The sequence below is a fragment of the Watersipora subatra genome, chromosome 9, assembly GCF_963576615.1.
Source record: "Watersipora subatra chromosome 9, tzWatSuba1.1, whole genome shotgun sequence".
In the NCBI taxonomy this organism is placed as follows: Eukaryota; Metazoa; Bryozoa; class Gymnolaemata; order Cheilostomatida; family Watersiporidae; genus Watersipora; species Watersipora subatra.
The window spans coordinates 48,546,444-48,566,798 of NC_088716.1; the positions used below are offsets into that span (position 1 = coordinate 48,546,444).

General features: G+C 35.6%; 1 protein-coding gene across 3 annotated transcripts in view; it reads right to left on the reverse strand.

Annotated features, from left to right (window-relative positions):
* LOC137403660 (sulfotransferase 1E1-like) overlaps window positions 1-20,355 on the reverse strand; it is a 42,840-nt gene that overhangs the window by 814 nt on the left and 21,671 nt on the right. The window contains exons 2-6 of one of the 3 annotated variants that reach the window (XM_068089650.1): window positions 18,092-18,291; window positions 17,348-17,548; window positions 4,992-5,047; window positions 3,867-4,046; window positions 53-202 (exon numbers count right to left, since the gene is read on the reverse strand). The exons of the other annotated variants lie outside the window; for them this stretch is intronic. Of the exons in view, the coding sequence (XP_067945751.1) occupies window positions 53-202; window positions 3,867-4,046; window positions 4,992-5,047; window positions 17,348-17,548; window positions 18,092-18,281 (777 nt within the window). The 5' untranslated portion in view covers window positions 18,282-18,291. The remainder of the gene's footprint in view (window positions 1-52; window positions 203-3,866; window positions 4,047-4,991; window positions 5,048-17,347; window positions 17,549-18,091; window positions 18,292-20,355) is intronic. 3 annotated transcript variants of the gene reach the window in all.

The following is a 20,355-nucleotide window of genomic DNA, read 5'->3' on the forward strand; positions in this document are numbered from 1 at the left end:
AGTTTAGTAAGTCATCCAGTATGTTATTGATCTACTAATCTAACAGCCATACCAGTTTCATCATTGCTTTACTTGGTTTTGCTTCTTCCTTTGCTTTTCTCATTTTCTTGATGTCTGTGGCTTCAGCTATCTGTTGAACCAGTTCTGGAGATCTGTTTGTACCCATAAACTCATTCACCTTCTGGATGACCTCAGCAGGCTTCTGAAATTGGTTGTGCCGAGTTTCTTAAAATTTAGTCAACAACACATGATGTTTTTTATATCTAAGATCACTGAGTCAACTTTCAGCGCTGGTCAACCCTTGTACAGGAAGTGTGACAGCGTCTACACATGTTGCAAAACTTTTAGTAGAACAAATAACCTTATTTTAGTAAGGAACATTTTAGCATGGTTTCAATCAAACTTTTTTCATAAAGTAAAAAAACTGTACATTTTATAGACACATCTTGATAAATATTTTGAATTTTTATCTACAATAAAAGTAACCAGAGAAACTTTCATTCACTAAAAGTCAGTTAACACTTTAAAGCCTGGTTCCGAGATAATTCGGAAAGATGTTTTTCTATCTGACCTCTCGCCTGCGTAAACTGAGATTCATATTTTTGCTTTTTTACAAATTTTGAGTTACAGATATATACAAAATTTAGGTGGCTTTGTTCAGTATAGATTTTCATTATAGTTCCAAACTTTCAAGTCGATTGGACAATGAGTTCTTGATATATCATGAAATTACTGACAGCATTTCTCACAGATCAAGAAATAAAAATGGCTGCCGGCAGACTACTAGCTCTTTTTTGCACTTTTAGACTTTTGGTTTACCTAAAATTAGAAAACTCTGGTCCCTTTATGCCGTATACATTGCCGGCATAATACAAAAGTTCCAAGTCGATCATACACTTGTTTATTGAAATTTTGCTAAAATACGGAAAGCACTTCAACCTACAAAGAAATGAAAAATGGCTGCAGTCAGAACATTAATTTCTAATAAGATACTAATTGAAATTTTTGGTAATAAAGATAAAACTAGACAAAGCTAAAACAATTTTTGTCATAAGCAACAAAACCTTTACACTAAAAATAATGGTTTTTCTATTCATAAAATATACACTCTATCAGACTCGGTGTACATCAATAAATATGTTTCTTCGGTTACGTTTGTTAAAACATTACATCTCTGAAAGAGTGTGAAAAATAAATAATGAGTATCTTTGATTTTTGTTGTTTTCCATTGCGTTCTACCGGCTTGGAGCTTCAAAGTACTGTTCAGATCAAAAGGAATTGTGCTATTTTAAGTGATTTCACAGTCAATTGAAAAGTTGTTAGTACAATCTAAGATCAGGGGAATTGATCGTGTATGCAAGGTTAGAGTTCAAAATGTTACATATTGTTACAGCTTTTGTCTAAACGTCATTTTTTTTCAGAACAGCTTCAATCACACAGCAATTGTATTTAAGCAGTTAATAAATTATATAAACTAAATTTAATTACATTTTGACGGTTATTAAAGATAAGGAGCACTTTTGTGTTGAAGGTTAATGTATAGCACAAATTATAATTGCGTTGACAGCTGCAGATAACATTATACAGATTGCGATTTCAACAATATTTAAATTGTATATTTTTAAATACAATTTTACAAATACAATCAAATACCAGATTTTATCAAGATTTTAAAATTTTACAAATAGACAAAAATATTCGCGGTCTTTGGAGAATATTGTCTGGAAACAGCTGCAATGCTATAAACTATTTGAAAATTACTCGTCTTTTCAACTAGATTATCTAAAAATTGTTCATTCAAAATTCTTATTCATGAAAGCAGAGCACATGTTAATAAGTTTTAAATCCATGACTTCAGAGAATAGCAAATTTTTACTGAAATTTTTTTTTAATTTCTTGTTTGTGTAAAAGAAGAATTTTTAGCTAGCGGACTCTACAAAATAAGATTAGATAATTCTATAATTACTGCTTGAAAGTCAGTGTGAACATATAAATCCAACACAGACTTTTTCAGTATTTGTGGAATCTGTTTTGGCCTTGTATTGTATTTATCTGCTTTGTTAGGTAACCAAGAAATGTAGCATGGTGACTAGATATATAAAATGCTTTAGAATGTCGGCCAACAAAAAACACTTTTGTCTCGTGTTCACGTGTTGGCTAATTATCAGCATTGACATCGTATACCATTGACATCGTATACTATATGTTTGTTATGCTAAAAAACTTTTATACTCATGTCAAAGCTTGGAGCTGGCATTGTGAGTGTTTTTTGTCTTTAAAAACCTTTTTTGTTCTATTAACATCAAGATCATTGCTAAAAACAAGATATTATGATTATATTGTTATAAATACATATTATATTGTTACAAATGCATATTATATTATTATAATTAAACGCAATTTTAAAATTCTGATGATTATTCTTTAAAGCAATTTTTATAAACTACTCATCAAAGGTGAAGCACTTGTTAAGCCAGGTTAATGCTGTTTTATTTATCCTTGAAGGTGGTAAATTGAAATTTTATAAAATATCAAGATAAGTTCGAAAACTGCAAATCACTGTAAATTCTAAGTAAGGTGAAGCAGAAACATATCTGCTACTCAGTAAAAGAAACTAATGTCTCTAAAGTTTGGAGGAGCCAAGCTTTCAGTGACAGTGTAGTGAAAAGGTTGTTGACCTTCTGGCAGCAAAAGGTTAACGTGACTTTTTAAAGAGGAAACTCAGAGTCTGTAACTAAAAAGGATGCAGAGTTTTTCCTAACAGATGTCTGCCAAAGAACCTTCTAAATTAACTGTAGACAATGCGGTAAAATTCCAAGTGAGCTTATGCACCACACATGAGAAGCACATCACATCCCATTTCAATGTCAGCATTCAAGTCGAGTAATAAAATTATTATCTTAGATTTACTAATATTACTAATCAATTTTTATTAATGAATAATAAGCATTTTTTATGATTTGAGGACAAGATTGTCTCTTATAGCATCTTCTATTGTGTGTTACTACATTTTAACAATTTATTACTACATTTTAACAATTATTAGTACATTTTAACAAATTATTACTACATTTTAAACAATTATTACTACATTTTAACAAATTATTACTACATTTTAACAATTATTAGTACATTTTAACAAATTATTACTACATTTTAAACAATTATTACTACATTATAACAAATTATTACTACATTATAACAAATTATCACTACATTTTAACAATTATTACTAGATTTTAACAAATATTACTGCATTTTAACAAATATTAGTGGAAGATACATGAGAGTTGAAACCTCAAATGTGAGTGATTACTCACTGCTACAGTTTCTAAGATAAATAATCGCAAGAGAAAACGACTGCTGTTACAAGTTCATAGTGGAAGTGACTGAATCAGCTGTAATATGTGCCTGGGAACTTAGCACCTCTACGGTAGCCAACTATAATCATCCTTAGGTTGGCATACAATTATCTCTGACTAAATGAGAATAATTCGCCATGTTCTTCCCTAGTTTCTTCGGTGGAATAACAACTCTAAAAACACATTTTTACATTTTGCAGTAGCTGATCATTTATTTTCAAAGCATGAAATCTGCGGCATTGATCATTTATGTATATTGCACAATCTGTCAAATTTCATGTTTACAACTTGCGTATGTATTGTATGTATTGTAAACCGACAAGTGTAGGTGACTGTGGGTGTTCACAATGACAAAGAAACAACAATTTAGATCGTCAGTCTAGTTGCAAGTGTAATAACCTTGACCTTCCATCTCTAGTCCATAACTACCATAGTGCTTGTCATCAATTTGACACCAAGTTTAGGTTACTGACAGCACAAGTCAGGTTACAGCATCTAACTCACCAGTTTTAAGTCTTCATAGAAGACGAGAAGTATGTTTGGTTCATCTCTCAAGGACCACATGTACTCCGTATAGTCAAAGTAACTTCCATGAGGCATGTCCTTGGAGTACATGTATTCTTGTATAAAATCATCGAAACTCATATTTGCCTGCGCAGCAAATGCTGGGCCCAGCTTTGAAACCTGAAAAATTATCGTTTACAGTCATGTATTTTAGATATAATGAATAGTACAAAAGTGTCTAGTCTCGGTGATAGTGAGTAAAACATGGATGAATAGACATCTAGGTCTCACATCTCCCAGCTTGGACTGACCTCTCAATAGTTTGTATGTATGCAGCAGTTGGATAGATTTAGCATTTGTAATGGAGTTTTATTTTTACATTTTTTTCCACCAGCGTTACCCTAGTGGTTAAAATGTTTTAAATAGCCACTAGATCTGTGCCAAATTTTTTAAATTTTTGTAAGGACTTTGCGAGTTTGATAAAAATGAGGAGGTTGCAAAGGCATAAAATCAGTGGCAAAAAATATTCGCAATGCATGTTTTAAAAATTTGGATTAATTAATGATTCATTTTTAATTAATGAATGATTCTTTGATTTATTCTATATTTTAGAAATCTGTATCTATGTTCATTTTATAGTGTTGGTAATAAATATTGGTTGCGTTGAACAGTGGAAACCAAAAATTATTTATAAGAAATAGAGCAGAGATATTCAGACATAGGCTTAAGGTCGCATGAATAAGACTGACCTATCACAAGCCTTTTATGCATACAGCAGTTGTATAGGTATAGAAGGTATAAGCTGCCAAATTTGGAAGTTGTCTTTGATTGTCTATCAGGAATGAGTTATTGTAAGATAGAAGTATTTAGCAACTTTTATAGACTGTCTATTAAAGTTGCTAAATACTTCTATCTTACAATAACTCATTCCTGATAGCCAATCAAAGACAACTCCCAAATGACTCACAATTCACAATGACTATCTATTAGACAGTCATTGTTTAACTATGATTGGTTGTGTTTACATCGATCAGGAAGTCATCAATTTATCCGACTCTAAAATTACCTTGCCTCAAGATACATAACACCAGATGCAGTGACTTTTCTGTTGCAATGTCTACTTACCAAGTTCTTCTCATGATAGTACATGGAAACGCAAGCATCCTTTGGATTTCTCACAACTGTAAGCAAGATATCTTGAGTTAAATAAATAAAAATCTTATGATACGATGTGACAAACTGAGGTATCTCAGTTAGCTAAACATTTCTATTTATGTAAACGGTGTTTGTGAGAAACAGTCCATTATCATAGTTACATGAAAGATCTACCTCAATCTACTTACCTGAGCTTAGCTGTTGGTAGGTGAACTTAGTGATATAACTCCATCTCAATTGCCTAAACTAAAGCCAAAATAAAATGTGCTGATTTCTTATGTAACATTATAAAGGAAGTAGATTATGAAGACCTTGACTGAGTACTAGTTTAGCTCTATATTCCATTTGTTTCTCAAAAGAATTTGCAATTTTAGGGTTTAAAAAAGCATACAAATTTGATAAATGGCTTGAATTGGTAAATATTTTACAAGTCTATGGCAGGCTTGTAGGTAATAAAAAGGGAGAATTTCTATCTATACATATAATTATACATGTATACACATCTTAGTGTTAATCATTTGTCTGTTGGTCTGTCGTTCATGTGTCTAGTTATAAAGATTAAGTTTTAGGAATGAAAAATCTACTTCGCACTGCATTTGAATTTGGCACCTCCAGTTCTGCAAGCAGGCGAGCTAACCCACTAGCCCACGCGGTCTGCTTGTAAAACACCAGAAAGATTTGACACATTCTCATTACATCGGTGAAAATACGCATAATGAGCACAATGACGTGGTATGACGCGTAGTGTCACACAGCTGGCTTCATAGCTCACAGTTTCAGGGCTTCTAACACAGCAACTTTAGCAATATAAGCAAGCTCAAGTCACTTGCTTAAGACAGGTGCAAACTATCTTTGCACCGGTCAAGATATTTTGCACGGATTGATTTGAGTTATTGCTCAAATCAACCCAATCAATTGTTGGGGCCGCAACAATTAGCTGCTATGACGCCAATTTGCAAAGGACGCCCAACGCAATCGTTGCTAGCGACATTGCGATAGACTTTCAATGTGTTGAACTTTGACACCGATGGCTACAACTATTAGCTTTTTGTTTGGCTGTTTAATGACTGCATGGATCCAGCTTTAGCAGTTGTGAAGGTCAGTGTCAAGGTTTCTGTGATGTCGCAAAGATCTATGAGAAGATAACAAAACGACATCAGCAAAGAAAAGTCATAATTTCTATTAGTTGATGGTTAGCAGTCACCAACAGCTAATTCATCCTAGTGTGTGTGCCTTATTGTTGGTGATTATGTCAGAACAGCTAATCGTTGCAGGCCATCGCATAGCTAAAAGTTGATTTGAACAATAGTTTGCACAGACCATGAGTTACTCAAATTAGTCATTTGCTATTTTTGCCATTGGCTAACTAGTCAGTGGCAACTACATTAACTGCCACTGTTCATAAGCTGTTTTTATTACTCGCGCAATGCCGGACATTCATCTAGTTGGTAAATAAAACAGTGTTTATATTCACATAAGTTATAACTAAGAAATTTTTTATCTTTCAGTTACTGTATCACAATATTGCTATTTAGATCATGGTTAGTACTGCTACTCACCCCTTCCCGTCTCAAACTCCCTTGAATAATTATTCTAGGGTTTAGTTTCTACTACATATTTCAGTGCAGTGCTGTTGCAACAACAAAAACGCCAACAGATCAATTTATATGATTTAACCGCTGCCAACACTCTGTTATAATTTTGTACTTTTATTGGGCTATTAAATGAGTATTTCCATTGATTTTATTTCCAAGCTGAAAGGGTCAATGTCACTAGCTATGCTAAACAGAATCAGAGATATCTCACAGATATTTCATAAAAAAGAGAATGTAGGCCTATAGATGTATGTGCTGTTGATACTAAAAGTGTTAATCAAACTTTACTCAACATAAAAATATAGCAGAGCAAAAATTGCATAACAAAAATGTATTTCAAATTTTCCTTTTAACGACAAAGTATTTTACTAATGTCACATCTTTTTGGAATCAGACGGGTTTAATTAATTTTCAGCTTGGTGAATCTGTAATCAGACTTGTCACATACTATAAGCTGGGTCTATCTTGATGGTAATGCTTATGTAAATACCTTACTGTCGATATATCTAGGCTACAATAGAATTGAGTAGCAGACTCTTTAAAAAGAGCCAACTATATTATTTAATTTTGAAATACTAGTATCCTACACTGTTGTCCATAGTTTGTAGATTTCATGGAAAGAGGAGGCCACTGCCTACTGTACTTCCATAGATAACGTAGACAATTGATAACTGTAAACACTGAGTAGTAAGTAGTACATAGTTATTAGTAGTAGCAAGAATCTTATTACTTACTTCAATGTGTGTGCAATTCATGCGTTTACAACTACCATATATCCCTGCATATAAGCCGATTCTAGAACACAAAATAATGTTATGAAACTAAGGAAGTAGTCCTGTAAGTCGCTTTTTGATATGCTTACTAAGAAGTTCGCCGCCATGAATGGTAAATGTCAATAAGCATTTCAAATCTTATCCTCGAAGCAGTTTTTTCTCAGGAGTATTACTAAGGCGTTTTTATTCCATTATTTTTTTGTACAAGTGAGTAAAACGGCAGCTAACTACTATACACTAGACATTACACCATCATTTCATATTGTGTGTCTATTACCATCAATCTCTCATTAAATCCTTACTCATTCACTGCCGACTCACAGGGCATTCCATAGCTGTATACAGTAAAGTCAGTTACTCATTCAACCTCGCTATGGTGTTTATTTTGAAATATAAAATATAAAAGTAACATTTGTCATAATATGATGTCAGCTAACATTGTTTAGCTATGGTCATTTGGTGGGTTAACTATGGTCATTAGTTGTGGTGTATCACATCCTATTTCATCATGTTGTTTTTATCATCCTATGTGAGATGTGTCCTCAGTTAATATCCCAATGTTGTCAAGAACAGTCTACTTGTATTCATTCAATATATACCGTACTCAAGCATAATACATTGAGTTTCTATATACGCATCAATTTGACATGGCGTCGTAGGCAGGATACGAATACCACAGACAAAATTGTTCAGAGAATAGTAAAATATCACCAAGGATATATTCAAGTCAAATATCAAGTATGGCGACTGGAGTGAGACATCCTGACCCGCTGGATTTCACCAATGCTCAGGAAAGCTGGAGCGATTGGATCAAACGATTCCAAAGATTCAGACAAGCCAGTGGACTAAATGAAAAAAGTGCCAGCAGACAAGTAGACACTTTAATCTATGTAATGGGAGACGAAGCAGAAAAGGTTTTCGCACAACTGACAATATTAACACCATCTACAGAAGAAGCAACAGCCAACCCAAGTAAGTTGTATGACAATACAGTTGAAGCATTCAACAATTACTTCAATCCAACCAGCAATACGCTTCATTATCAGATTATTTTTGGCAGCTGTGTGCAAGTTATGGGACAAACGAATGAACAATTCATCCGTGAATTGTATGAGTTAATCAGTAAGTGCGGATTCAGTCCAGAACAACAAAATATTATGCTAAAAATGAGATTACTGGCTGGAATGGAGGATAAAGCTCTTTCGAGAGAGTTACAACTTGATGCAGATGTAACTGTGGACACAATTAAGGCAAAAATGAGAGCAAAAGAGACTATTTTACGAAATCAGCAATTGGAGTTAGATGGAGAGAAAACAGTGGCTTCTCTCCAATGGCGAAGCAACCCGACTACCCAAAAGTCCCTGGGTAGGGGTCTCAGCAAGGGTGAATCTGACAAGAACAGAAGCAGTGCTGAGCCTGATCGCACAAGGATGCCGACGCAAAGTGACTTTATCAAAAACTGTAAATACTGTGGAGGGTCTCATGCAATAAGACGATGTCCCGCGTACGGAAAGAGATGTAAAAACTGTAAGAGATTTAATCATTTCTATTCTGTTTGTCAGTCAAATCCAAGAAAAATGCATGCTGTAGATGTTTCTAATGAGCACGAAGAGCGTGAGTCAAATGCTCAATATTTGAATCTAGATACATTATGTCTTTTTGTACATGAAACAAAAGCTGCTGAATGTAATTCTAAGTGGTTGATTAAACTCAGAGCAAATAACCAGACATTTGAGGCTAAGGTTGACATCGGGTCAGAGGTTTCGGTGATGTCTCGTACCACTGCTAAGAGTTTGGGCGTAACACGTGTTAAAAAATCAACTGCAGTTGTCACAGGCTATGCTGGAAAATCAATTCCACTTTTGGGCACTGCAGAGATTGCCATTTCGGTTGTGCATGCTGGCAGACTCAGAAAATGCAAGGAAGTGTTTTATGTGGTTGAGCAGAATTCCCAAACACTGTTAGGAATGCCTGCAATAAATGCTATGCAGCTGATAGCCAACATAGACCAGGTAGGTACTCAAGCTCAGTCAGGTGCGAGTGTGATTGATAAATATGAGCATGTGTTCAATGGTCTAGGTAAGTACCCTAAACCTATTGCGCTTCAACTCAAAGAGGGCGCAGTTCCTAAAGCATCACCACCGAGAATGGTGCCAGACAAGGTACGTAGCAAATTAGAAGCTGAACTTAAACGGATGGAAACAGAACAAATTATTGTTCGAGACAACAATGCATCAGAATGGCTTAGTCCATCAGTAATAGTGAACAAGCCTGATGGCTCCATCCGGCTGTGCTTAGACCCTCAGTACTTGAACTCACAGCTGGTAAGAACGCAGTGCTGCTTATCCACTCAATCAGAAATATTTTCCCGCATACATGGGTCTAAGTACTTTTCATGTCTAGATGGAAAGCAAGGTTTTCACCAGCTCGTTCTTGATGAAAAGTCATCTAAGCTGACATGTTTTTTAACACCATTTGGAAAATTTAAATACCTGAGATTGCCAATGGGCATCACTAATGCACCTGAAATTTTTCACCAACTGATGTTGGACTTGCTGAAAGGTATTGCCGGTGTAGAAGTGTACATTGATGATGTGCTGATTCATGCTAAAACTTTAGATGAACACGATGCAAGGTTGGAAGCTGTTCTGGAGCGCCTTGCAGAAGCTGGCATTACTTTGAACAAAGCAAAAAGTGTTTTTTGTCAAAAAAGGGTTGTTTTTCTGGGCCATGAACTATCTGGGGAAGGTATCTGTGCACACAAGGACAAAATAGACACTATACAAAATATGATGGTCCCACAAAACAAACAGGCTGTTCAATCTTTTCTTGGCTTTGTGGGATATTTGGCTAAGTTCATAAACAATCTTTCGGAAATGACCATGCCTCTGAGACAATTGTGCAAAAAGGGTGTCCAATTCATGTGGGAAAAGCCACAGCAGGATGCATTTGACCAAATAAAAAATGCTGTTTCTCATGCACCTATGCTATCCTACTATGACACAAACAAGCCAATTGTGGTTTCAGCCGACAGCAGCGCACATAGCTTAGGGGCTGTTCTGATGCAAGAGGGTAGGCCTATTGAGTATGCGGCCAAGTCTCTCACTGAGACACAACAGAGATATTCTCAAATTGAGAAAGAACTTTTAGCAATTGTGTTTGCATGCAAGCGATTCAAGTACTATTTATGGGGTAGGGACACTGTTACTGTTGAGACTGATCATCAACCTCTATTAGGATTGCTAGCTAAGCCTATCAGTGAGCTGTCTCCTAGGTTAGCTCAAATGCGGTTGGAAATACTGACCTATCCAGTTACACTAGAGCTCAAGTACACACCAGGCAAAGACATGACAGTAGCTGATTTGCTATCTCGCACGTGCCCACAAGGCATTGGATGCATATGATGATTTAGGTGCGGACCCATTGTTACAAGTGTGCCAGGTGATAATTAGCAGCGATGATGCAATGAGGAAATACACTGGGGCTACTCAGTGCGACAATGAGCTTTCTGTAGTGCTCAAATACATTAGACAAGGGTGGCCAAATGCTCGTAAATCTTGTTCCAGTCTGGCGCTTCCGTATTACAATTATAGATATGAGCTGTCAGAGGTAAATGGCTTGGTAATGTATGGTTCAAGAGTTGTCATTCCTGCATCCCTTAGAACTGAAGTGTTGCAAAAATTGCATGCGTCTCATCAGGGGATAACCAAGATGTTGCAGAGGGCACAGGGTAGTGTTTTTTGGCCGGGTTTGAGAAAACATGTGGAGGATAAGTGTATGTCGTGTGATGCTTGTTTGCGCACTGCTAGAGAAAGTAAGAAAGAATCACTGATCCCAATGGAAATACCAAAATACCCATTCCAAGCGCTGGGTGTTGATTTGTTCCATGTAAATGGAAATAGTTACCTTATGGCAGTAGACTACTTGACTAAATGGCCCATTGTTAAGGCCCTGAGACAGGCAACATCTAGTAGGTGTGTGATACAGGCTTTGAGAGAGATTTTCGCTGATTGGGGTACTCCAGAGAAATTGATAAGTGATAACGCCAGTCAGTTTACGTGCTTAGAGTTCCAACAGTTTTGCTCACAATATTGTGTAATGCACAGGACCAGCTCTCCCTTACATGCATCTGGTAATGGCCAAGTTGAGCGCACTATAGGTACAATCAAGGCAATGATGAAAAAGTGCATGAGTGCAGGTGACAATTGGGTCGATGGGTTGCTGGCTATTAGGAACACTCCCATAGCAAATGGCTTGCGATCACCCGCTCAGTATTTGCAAGGTAGGGTGCTACGGGATAAAATACCAGTTGCTGCTAAACAATATGCAGTGCAGCCATATGACTTAATGAAGCTACGAGAGCAGTTGGGTGAGCAAAAAGAGCGAGACAAGTTTTACTTTGACAGGCGGGCTGGAAACGAAAAGATGCAGTTGAACAAGGGGCAAGATTGCTATTTTAAAATGGCCAATGGACCGTGGGTTAGAGGAAAAGTAGGTAGTCAGGTAAGCGAGCGTTCATATCTGGTCAGAAAGGCATGTGGGACAGAGTATAGGAGAAATCGAAAAGATATTCGTAAAGCTGGAAAGGTAAGTGAGAGTGATGTGTTTAGTGATGCAGGTGAGGTAAATCTGGATGGTGAGGAGGTAAGTGCTAAAGAGATGCCAGCAGTGGTACCACCAGAAAATATAGCTGCCCGAGATCCCCCTCGTTCTCCGCGACCGCAACGTGAACATAGGCTGCCATCCAAATATAAGGATACAATTGTTTACTTCAAATAGCTGGTACTTGCTCTGAAAAATGCAGTGATTCATGAAAAATCCTGCACAATTTCATGTGACATTTTCAAATTATGATATTACTTGTCTAGCTACATATGCATGAAGTTTTCTGTCATATATATTATACCTGCTTAGCATATTTTATGGCTAATATGGCTTATTGCTACTATGCATGGAGTTTGCTATCATATATTATATCTGTAGTAGGGTAGATCGCAAGCAGCATGAACAAGTTCATGTGTTATTTTAGCTTCATTTTATCTTTAGCTTACAGACACCATTGCTTAGATATTGTTTGGATTGGGTGGATATTGCTTTTGAATTTTCTCACAACGCAACCAACCACAAGTCTTATTTTGGAAAAAAAGGAGATGTCATAATATGATGTCAGCTAACATTGTTTAGCTATGGTCATTTGGTGGGTTAACTATGGTCATTAGTTGTGGTGTATCACATCCTATTTCATCATGTTGTTTTTATCATCCTATGTGAAATGTGTCCTCAGTTAATATCCCAATGTTGTCAAGAACAGTCTACTTGTATTCATTCAATATATACCGTACTCAAGCATAATACATTGAGTTTCTATATACGCATCAATTTGACAACATTAAAAAAACTTAGTTTGTCATCAGCTACAGTACTGCTGAGAATGTCCACAAATGATGCGTCTGCACCTTTGAAAAGCAAATTAGTAGTGTTACTATCAACATTAATTCAATAACACCAGCCATCCCATTAAGCAAACAAGCTAAACATTTCAATAGCTCTGAGGCATTCGATCAGTTAGAAATATGTCTATTCGAGTATTTTGCGCCATGTTTGCTATAGCCTTTCTTCCTATAGGAGGGGTAGCCTTTATGTCTGTGCAATTGGAGGTCTACGACAGAGCCACGCAATCATTTAACTTATCTAAAAGTTTCCTTTGAAAGTTTCCTTCCAAATCATTTGCATTATAGTACAGAGAAACGCAAGTCGATTATTTATGAGCACTTGAATTGATCTACAGATCTACTGTATCAGTGCTACAATTAAAACTCTGTGAAAAATGATTATATAAGGTTTTTGTAAAAATTTTGATTCTGTCAGTGTTTGCCATTCAGGAAATGTTTGCATGCGTGAGAGTGAAAGTAACAGCCTGATAATTGCATAACGTGTTCTTCCTTTCCTAACTTGACATATCCATCAACTGGTAACTGCCTGCCATCACATTTTTTCTCCAGTCCATTGAGCATATACTGTCTTTCCACTTTTAATGTTCTTTCCATATGCATTATTCATTCAGTAGCTAGCTGACCGTGTCTGCTTTTCTTTTCAGTTCAAAAATCATTTCATTGTCTTCTTCTAACATACGCACCAGTTGGCATCTCTGGCATCAAGTTGCTCAGATACATACCACTTATATCAAATCATAGGCAGACCTTTATGGTTCCGCTGCATCACCATAGTATTCTGGTTTGATTGTCGTTGAATCTTTCTCCTGGTGTCAATTGAATACTCTAAACAGTCCTCCTCTAATAATGTTTCTGACTAGATCATACAAATCTTCGTCTCTTTTTGCCGTACAAAAAAGTTTGACTTCTGCATCTTTGAGTTGTAGTAGTCTTTGTTTGGCAAGCCCTGGCATAGGTATAGCCATTTTAAAATTGGGATTCTTGCTCTGAAAGAATTGATTCTGCTTGCCTCAAGCTTAAACGAACCCTCTGCATTCTTCATTGTTGTAATACACTAACAGAACTCTGAGAGTTTTCATGTTATGCTTATGCCAGATATTTTTGCAGCACCGATAATCTTCTTGACTGATTCCTTCCTGTTTTAACTGACTGTAAAAGACTTCCTTCTTTTAAAGTAAAGTACATCTAACGGTGTGAACTTTTCATAAATTCAGAAAAACTTTTTAGCTTTGACATCCATCGCTTACAAATGAGCTGAACCTTAAATAAGCTAATCCAAATAAGCTAAATCCTTGTGATAGGTAGTTTATAATGTCTAGGAAGTGAAGGTCGTCTATTTTCAAGAGCATATATGCATTTTTTTCACTGTTAATGAAATTTCCCTTTTGTGCTTGACTAAATATTGGACTAACTCTTGTGTAATTAGAGGCATGTCATAAGCACCCGAGTTGAATCCAAATACCAGCTAGATATTCGTCTAAATCTACTTCTCGTTTGTAAAACCTGTATTTCAGATTGTTCAGACCATTTTCTTTTAGTATTTTCTCTTTAGGCATCATTGCTATTCGTTTTTCCTCAATGACTTCAAATATATCCTTGTAGTGAGACTTGAGTTTTGCGTAGTACAGTTTTGACAAGTTCTGACAAATTTCGAGAAAAGTTCCTTTTCTTGTCATGATAGTGAATGTTTCAAAAAACAAAGCCTGTCGGTGTAAAACTTCCCACTGTTATCCTTATCCAGGGGTGCTATTCTCAGCTGTTTTATATACATTCAGGCAGAGTTATCCTGCAACCAATAGCGCGTGATGGAATAAAGTTGGTTAAAGTATGCAACAATCTTGATGTACCAGGTCTTTGTCTGGTGACATGTTTGATCAAATTGTGATCTTTCATCTTCGGAAAGAAGTTGTTAAAATCATCAATATTTTCTATCGTGTTCAGCTTGTCAAATAGTCTGCCTTCATTGGGCGTTGCGTGAAAGTACTGACTAGTAGACTCTGTATTATTCATCATAATACACCCAACTGCTGCGGTCATTTTGAACTTGTATTCTTGATCTTCGTATATTGTCTGTACTGCTGAATTTGCGAATGCCCGAGTCATATTTGTCATATGTGCATCAGTTCAGCAGTTTTTGGACGAGTAAATATGATGGAGCAGGGTTTGGTGCTACAATCATTAGGATATGTAGCAACTCTTGAAATCAATGAAATCAAGCTTAGATTGCTCTGAAATAAATGTAACAGCTATTGTTAGTACTATACAAGAAAAGCAAATGTATATCTTGAACATTTATTTTTATATTTATAACTTTTCAAAAACAAACCTGTCGGCAATTGCGTTTGTGAAAAAGTTTTGTCGAGGTTACATCTATAATTTTTTTTACATCTGATTGTGTTTTGTGTTTTGTCATTTTGTGTCTTGAGAGTGATTGTTTGTGCAAATAAGATTTTTTTACATTCTGGATGGGTATATCGGTTTACAATAATTTCATTTCTGTAAGTTTGTCACACATTAGTAAAGCGCATCACATCGACAGATAGATTTGCGTAAACTAGGCTTTGTTTGTATATCGTAACCTTCTCAATAATATATGCATAAAATACAGAATGTACAATATAATTAATTTCTAGATGAGACAAAACCTTTATTGGCATAGTACGAGGGCTCTTGATCTTTTCGTACACTAGTTAAGTGATATGATCATGCTTACTCACAGGTGGGGTTAATTTATGCATAATTGCATTAACTTCTTATGATTAGTGTATCTATAAGATCACTCAACAGTTATAATGACTATTTCATCACTGGTTTGGAACTCATATAATTTATGCATAGGTATTTCTGGTTAGCAAAATATTTAATGAAGTGTTTAAGATTTTATGGCTCATTGGTTGTATTTTTGCCGACTTGAGTTCCATCAGATCTACGGCAGCTACTTAGAGTGTGCTACTGAATAGATACTCAGCGACGCTGCTGATGGTAGTAGAGACACCAAATGACATGGCGGTGTGATGATTGGCTAAACCAATTTGTGGCATATAGCAATTAGCTGTCATTTGACTCACCTGAACCTGATTAATAGAAAACAAACGCTTTATTAATACTCCAGAGAAAAAAAAGTTTCATGAATAAGATTTGAAATGCTTACCTAGTACGCAGATCAAACAGTGGCTTACGACGTTACTTACAGGGTTCGGCTTATACATGAGCAACCCTGATTAAAAGCAAATGAAATGACATTATACTAACTTAATTTCAACAACTACAATTCAGCCATGCTAAGCATATGGCTGATAGCCTTTTACAATTTGTTTTATACAGTAGCGATGGCTTGTACTCGAAGAAAAGTTGCATGTGGAATTTATTAAAAAAATTGCCACAGAGCCGGTGCATTTAGCCTTGTTCTGTCTAGCTTTTTCCCTCATGGTATGAGCGTACACACTCATGCCAAGCAGCTACTGTTTGATGATGCTATGACGGCAATAACGGTCCGTAGTTGGTTTGTCTTACAAAAGATTGTTTGTTTTTTGTCCGTGTCACATGCAATTACATTAGTATCGCTGGTACAGTTAAACAAATTTACTGAAGAAATGTCTGATTTTATCTGCAAAAGGAAATGAATGTCTCACACCTCTTGTTTTAACTAAAAGCAATAGAGGCATAACATAACAATAACCACTATCACTATTTTGCTATCAAATAAATCTTTTGACCAAAACAGTTAAATGTTTGGTAAAACCAAATATTTGACATTGGCGCATATACATGTAAGCTTTAATAACATTCGATAACATATTAATCAGCATAAAATTTGATAATGATCATCTGATGTCACAAAAAGGCCAAAAATATGTTGCAGAATGAGTTCGAACACTTTTGTCTTCATACTATCATGAATGAAAGGTTAAGCATATTCCAAGTCAGACGAGTTACCACTATTGCTATAATTTACGGCCTTATTATTACTGTTAAAAATAAATACTCACTGTCACTACTATTGACCAATAGATAATTGATCTGCACTTTGTGAAACTAACCTAGCTGTAATGAGTCTGATCATTGCGAAGAAAATATAACTATAAAATTTGTTTTTGCAAAGGGAAATTAAGATCAGCATGAGATGCAAACATGTTTTCCATTGGCTCAACACTAATAGATGATTGCTTCCTTTTTCCTTTAGTGTAGATTAGGCGAAAACATGATAGGCTGATTATCCAACTACTCACCAATCAGAAGCATTTGTGCCAAGCCTTCAAAATCCGCTCTACTTCTGCAACATTTTGCTTTGATAGACACGTACGGCGTGTTTCAATTTATAGGGTCGGCTTATTGGTGAATTTTTATATATGCCCTGATTTCAGGGCTTTTTTATATAGTTGGCTTATACGCGAGATAGGCCATATATGCAGGGAAATCGGTTAGTTGTTTTTAGGATAAGTTGCAAATTTGCTATTTGCCAATTGATAGATTTTGTAATCAGCAATTGTTATTATGTTGCTTACCAACCACAGTTTTCCCTTTTCTAAACTCTGCAGGAAGTACATCAATTCTGTAGTGGGTGTTAAGAACTCTGGGTGAAGGAATAATCTCCTCACTTTTTTCAACAGGACTCAAGTCTATCATGACGACTTCTTTGGGTTGAGTCACATTATCAGCTGACCCGTTGAGTAGCATTGTCATCACTTCCCACATAAAGTGAGTACCTAAACAATAGTTTATGAACGATCTAGATTTTAGGGAAGTAGCTTAATTGCTGAGAGAATAAAAATAACTTCATTTTAAATCAGAAAGTTCTATTTACAGGAGTTGTAGATTAACTTATTGTGCATGTTTATAAAAAGCTATGCCATCATTTCGTAGTTATTATCTCCTTCAACATTTACTTTGTGCATGAGATGATAACTTTCTAAAAGTTGACTACATTAGAGCCAAAAACGGTGCTTTTTATTTAGTGTTATGAAAGTCATTGATTTTGCTTTTTACAAACTGAATGTTAATCTAGATATTCTAGATCAACAACCCGATGTTTGTCAGAAAGTTTTTCATTTGCATCAAATTAACTGGCCAGCTAACATCTGTTTGGAAAGTAAAAATCTAGACTCAGTCATTAATGGGGGCTCTCAGGAGGGCTATCCATCTAGATATACATGTAAGAGAAGATTAGAAAATAGCTAAAAAGGTTTGAAAAGGATATAAGGTATGTTGAAAATAATTTGCTAATGATATGAGAATAAGAGCTTGCTCACCATTCTTAGCATAGGCTGCAAGTAGAAAATCAGATGACTTCCACTTGTAGGATGCCAAGTCTGCTCTGATACCTTTGAGCATCTCAGGATTGAACATGATAGCTGGCACTTTAACCTTGCCATCATCCGACACAAAATATTCACCAGTTTTAGAGCCAGCAAGTGGGTGGCAGCTGAGGCGTTCCTCCATAGTGTCACCCCTAAAATCATGGAGCAATGCTAATAGTTTTCAACTCAGTTGAGTCTTTGAATCATACTTGATTAATTTCAGCCTTTTCAGACCTTGGTTAAAAATGTTAAAAGTGTGACGGCAGTGAAAATTATGCACATACCAAAAAAATATTATAAAGCAGCTTTTTGTCTTGAAGGAAATAGTTGTCCATAAATATGCAGGCTTTCGCGCATGCAAATAGGTATTTCTATGAGTAAAGAGCACTGTTCTTATAACTTTAATGAATTATACTGCCAGCTAGGCGAGCTAACACAATTAAAGCAGTGTAATATCAACTTATAGCAGTCCACAGTATAGCGTAGGTTAAATACAGGTATATCATTGTCTCAATAACAGGTCAAGAAAAACAACTCTCAATTTAGTTTTAGCCTCCACAAGAAATTGAAAAGGTTGATATTTATTAAGGGTTTTAATTTTTTCTTATTTTCACTAAATTTTCTTGTTTTTCTTTTCAACAATAAATGCCATAGAAGTGAAGGATTAACTTTTAAATATTCTCTATTTAAATGTTTGTTACTTTGATTTTTGAGTTTGACTTTTACTCTGAAACAAAATTTTGAACTAATTGTTTACGGAAAGAACAGTATTCCAGTGCTTTATTTTAGCGGAAAGTTTATTATGAAGATCAAAGCTATTCATCAATTCATAACATTCTAAATCTACATTCTTTGGGATCATGTGATGACACTCACTTGATCATCCATGATCATATCCATGCTACATCTACGTTTGTCAGGAGTGCAGACAATTCTTTTTAAAAACATTTTCATGTTTAACTTGTCAAGAAAAAGCATGCCAACTTGGAATATTGAAGGCTTCAAAAAGAATATTTAAAAATCACCAGACTTTGGTGAAGGAGCTTGACAGCTATTTTATCCAGAGTAAAACAACGATTACACCTACAAACTAGTGAAATAAAAAGAGGTAGACTATGATAGTAATAGATCATGTAAAACATTGAAAATGTAGTTCAGCAGACCAGTGAAAGTTTTTTAGAGGTCGTGTAGAGGTCATCAAGGTCGTACTATCACATCCTGTTATTACATGTATGATGAACAAACACAAACTTTTTGAAGCCGTACGATGTGATAGTCAAACATATTACTAAACTTGTAATCTGGTTAATCAACATGTTTGATGCCCTCAAGTTTTATTTTAGCGCTTGTGTTTATAAATTCATTTTGGTGTATCTCTTAAGCAGTACACTAGCATGCAATGTCACATCAATGTGATGCAATGCCACATGAGCAACCTAGAATTAATGTGAAACGCAGTCCTTAACAGAGAATTTCATGTGATTTGGTAGGCTAAATAGGATAAGCATTTCCTGAACATGTACTACTGTTATGCCTTGTGTAATCAATGAACGCTGTAAAAAAGAGTGTTGAAAGTATCTTCTTTTATAGTCTCTAGTATCTTTTATAAGTCCAACAACACTACATGCCCATCTTGAAAATGGTTGTGAGCTTGTAATTATTACTCGAGATAAGCTGTTTTTTTTGTCTTACTATATATTGTGGGGTTTATGGAATAAACTTGCACTTGTCACCTGATATGCAAAGTTAACTAATGTTACCATAAGTTGGTCTTTCAGGCCTTTGTCTGTACCGCACTCCAACTTAAGTACATGTCTCTATCTACCATAGCAAGCAGACTAGTTCAGGGATTAAGGTAGACATGGTGTCCTTTTTATTCACATATTTCATAACCAGGTGGACATAACCGCCTATCACTTCCTATCACACACCCAGTCTTCAGCCTGAGTGTATGCATATAGCCAATTATCTAATAGGAAAATGATAATCTTGGATGCAGTTTTTCTGAGAAAACATGTCACTGCCTATGATTGCATGAGAACACATGCATACATATCTGATTGTACTCCATCATAACTTAAAACATCTCATCTCAGTCCAACATCTCATTCAGTCATCTCACTCTACATACTAGCATAATACATGCTCCTTCACTTGTGACCACTCTAAGGTACCATCGTGGTCAGTTGGTTTCTTATAGTGATTAGGTCATCAAA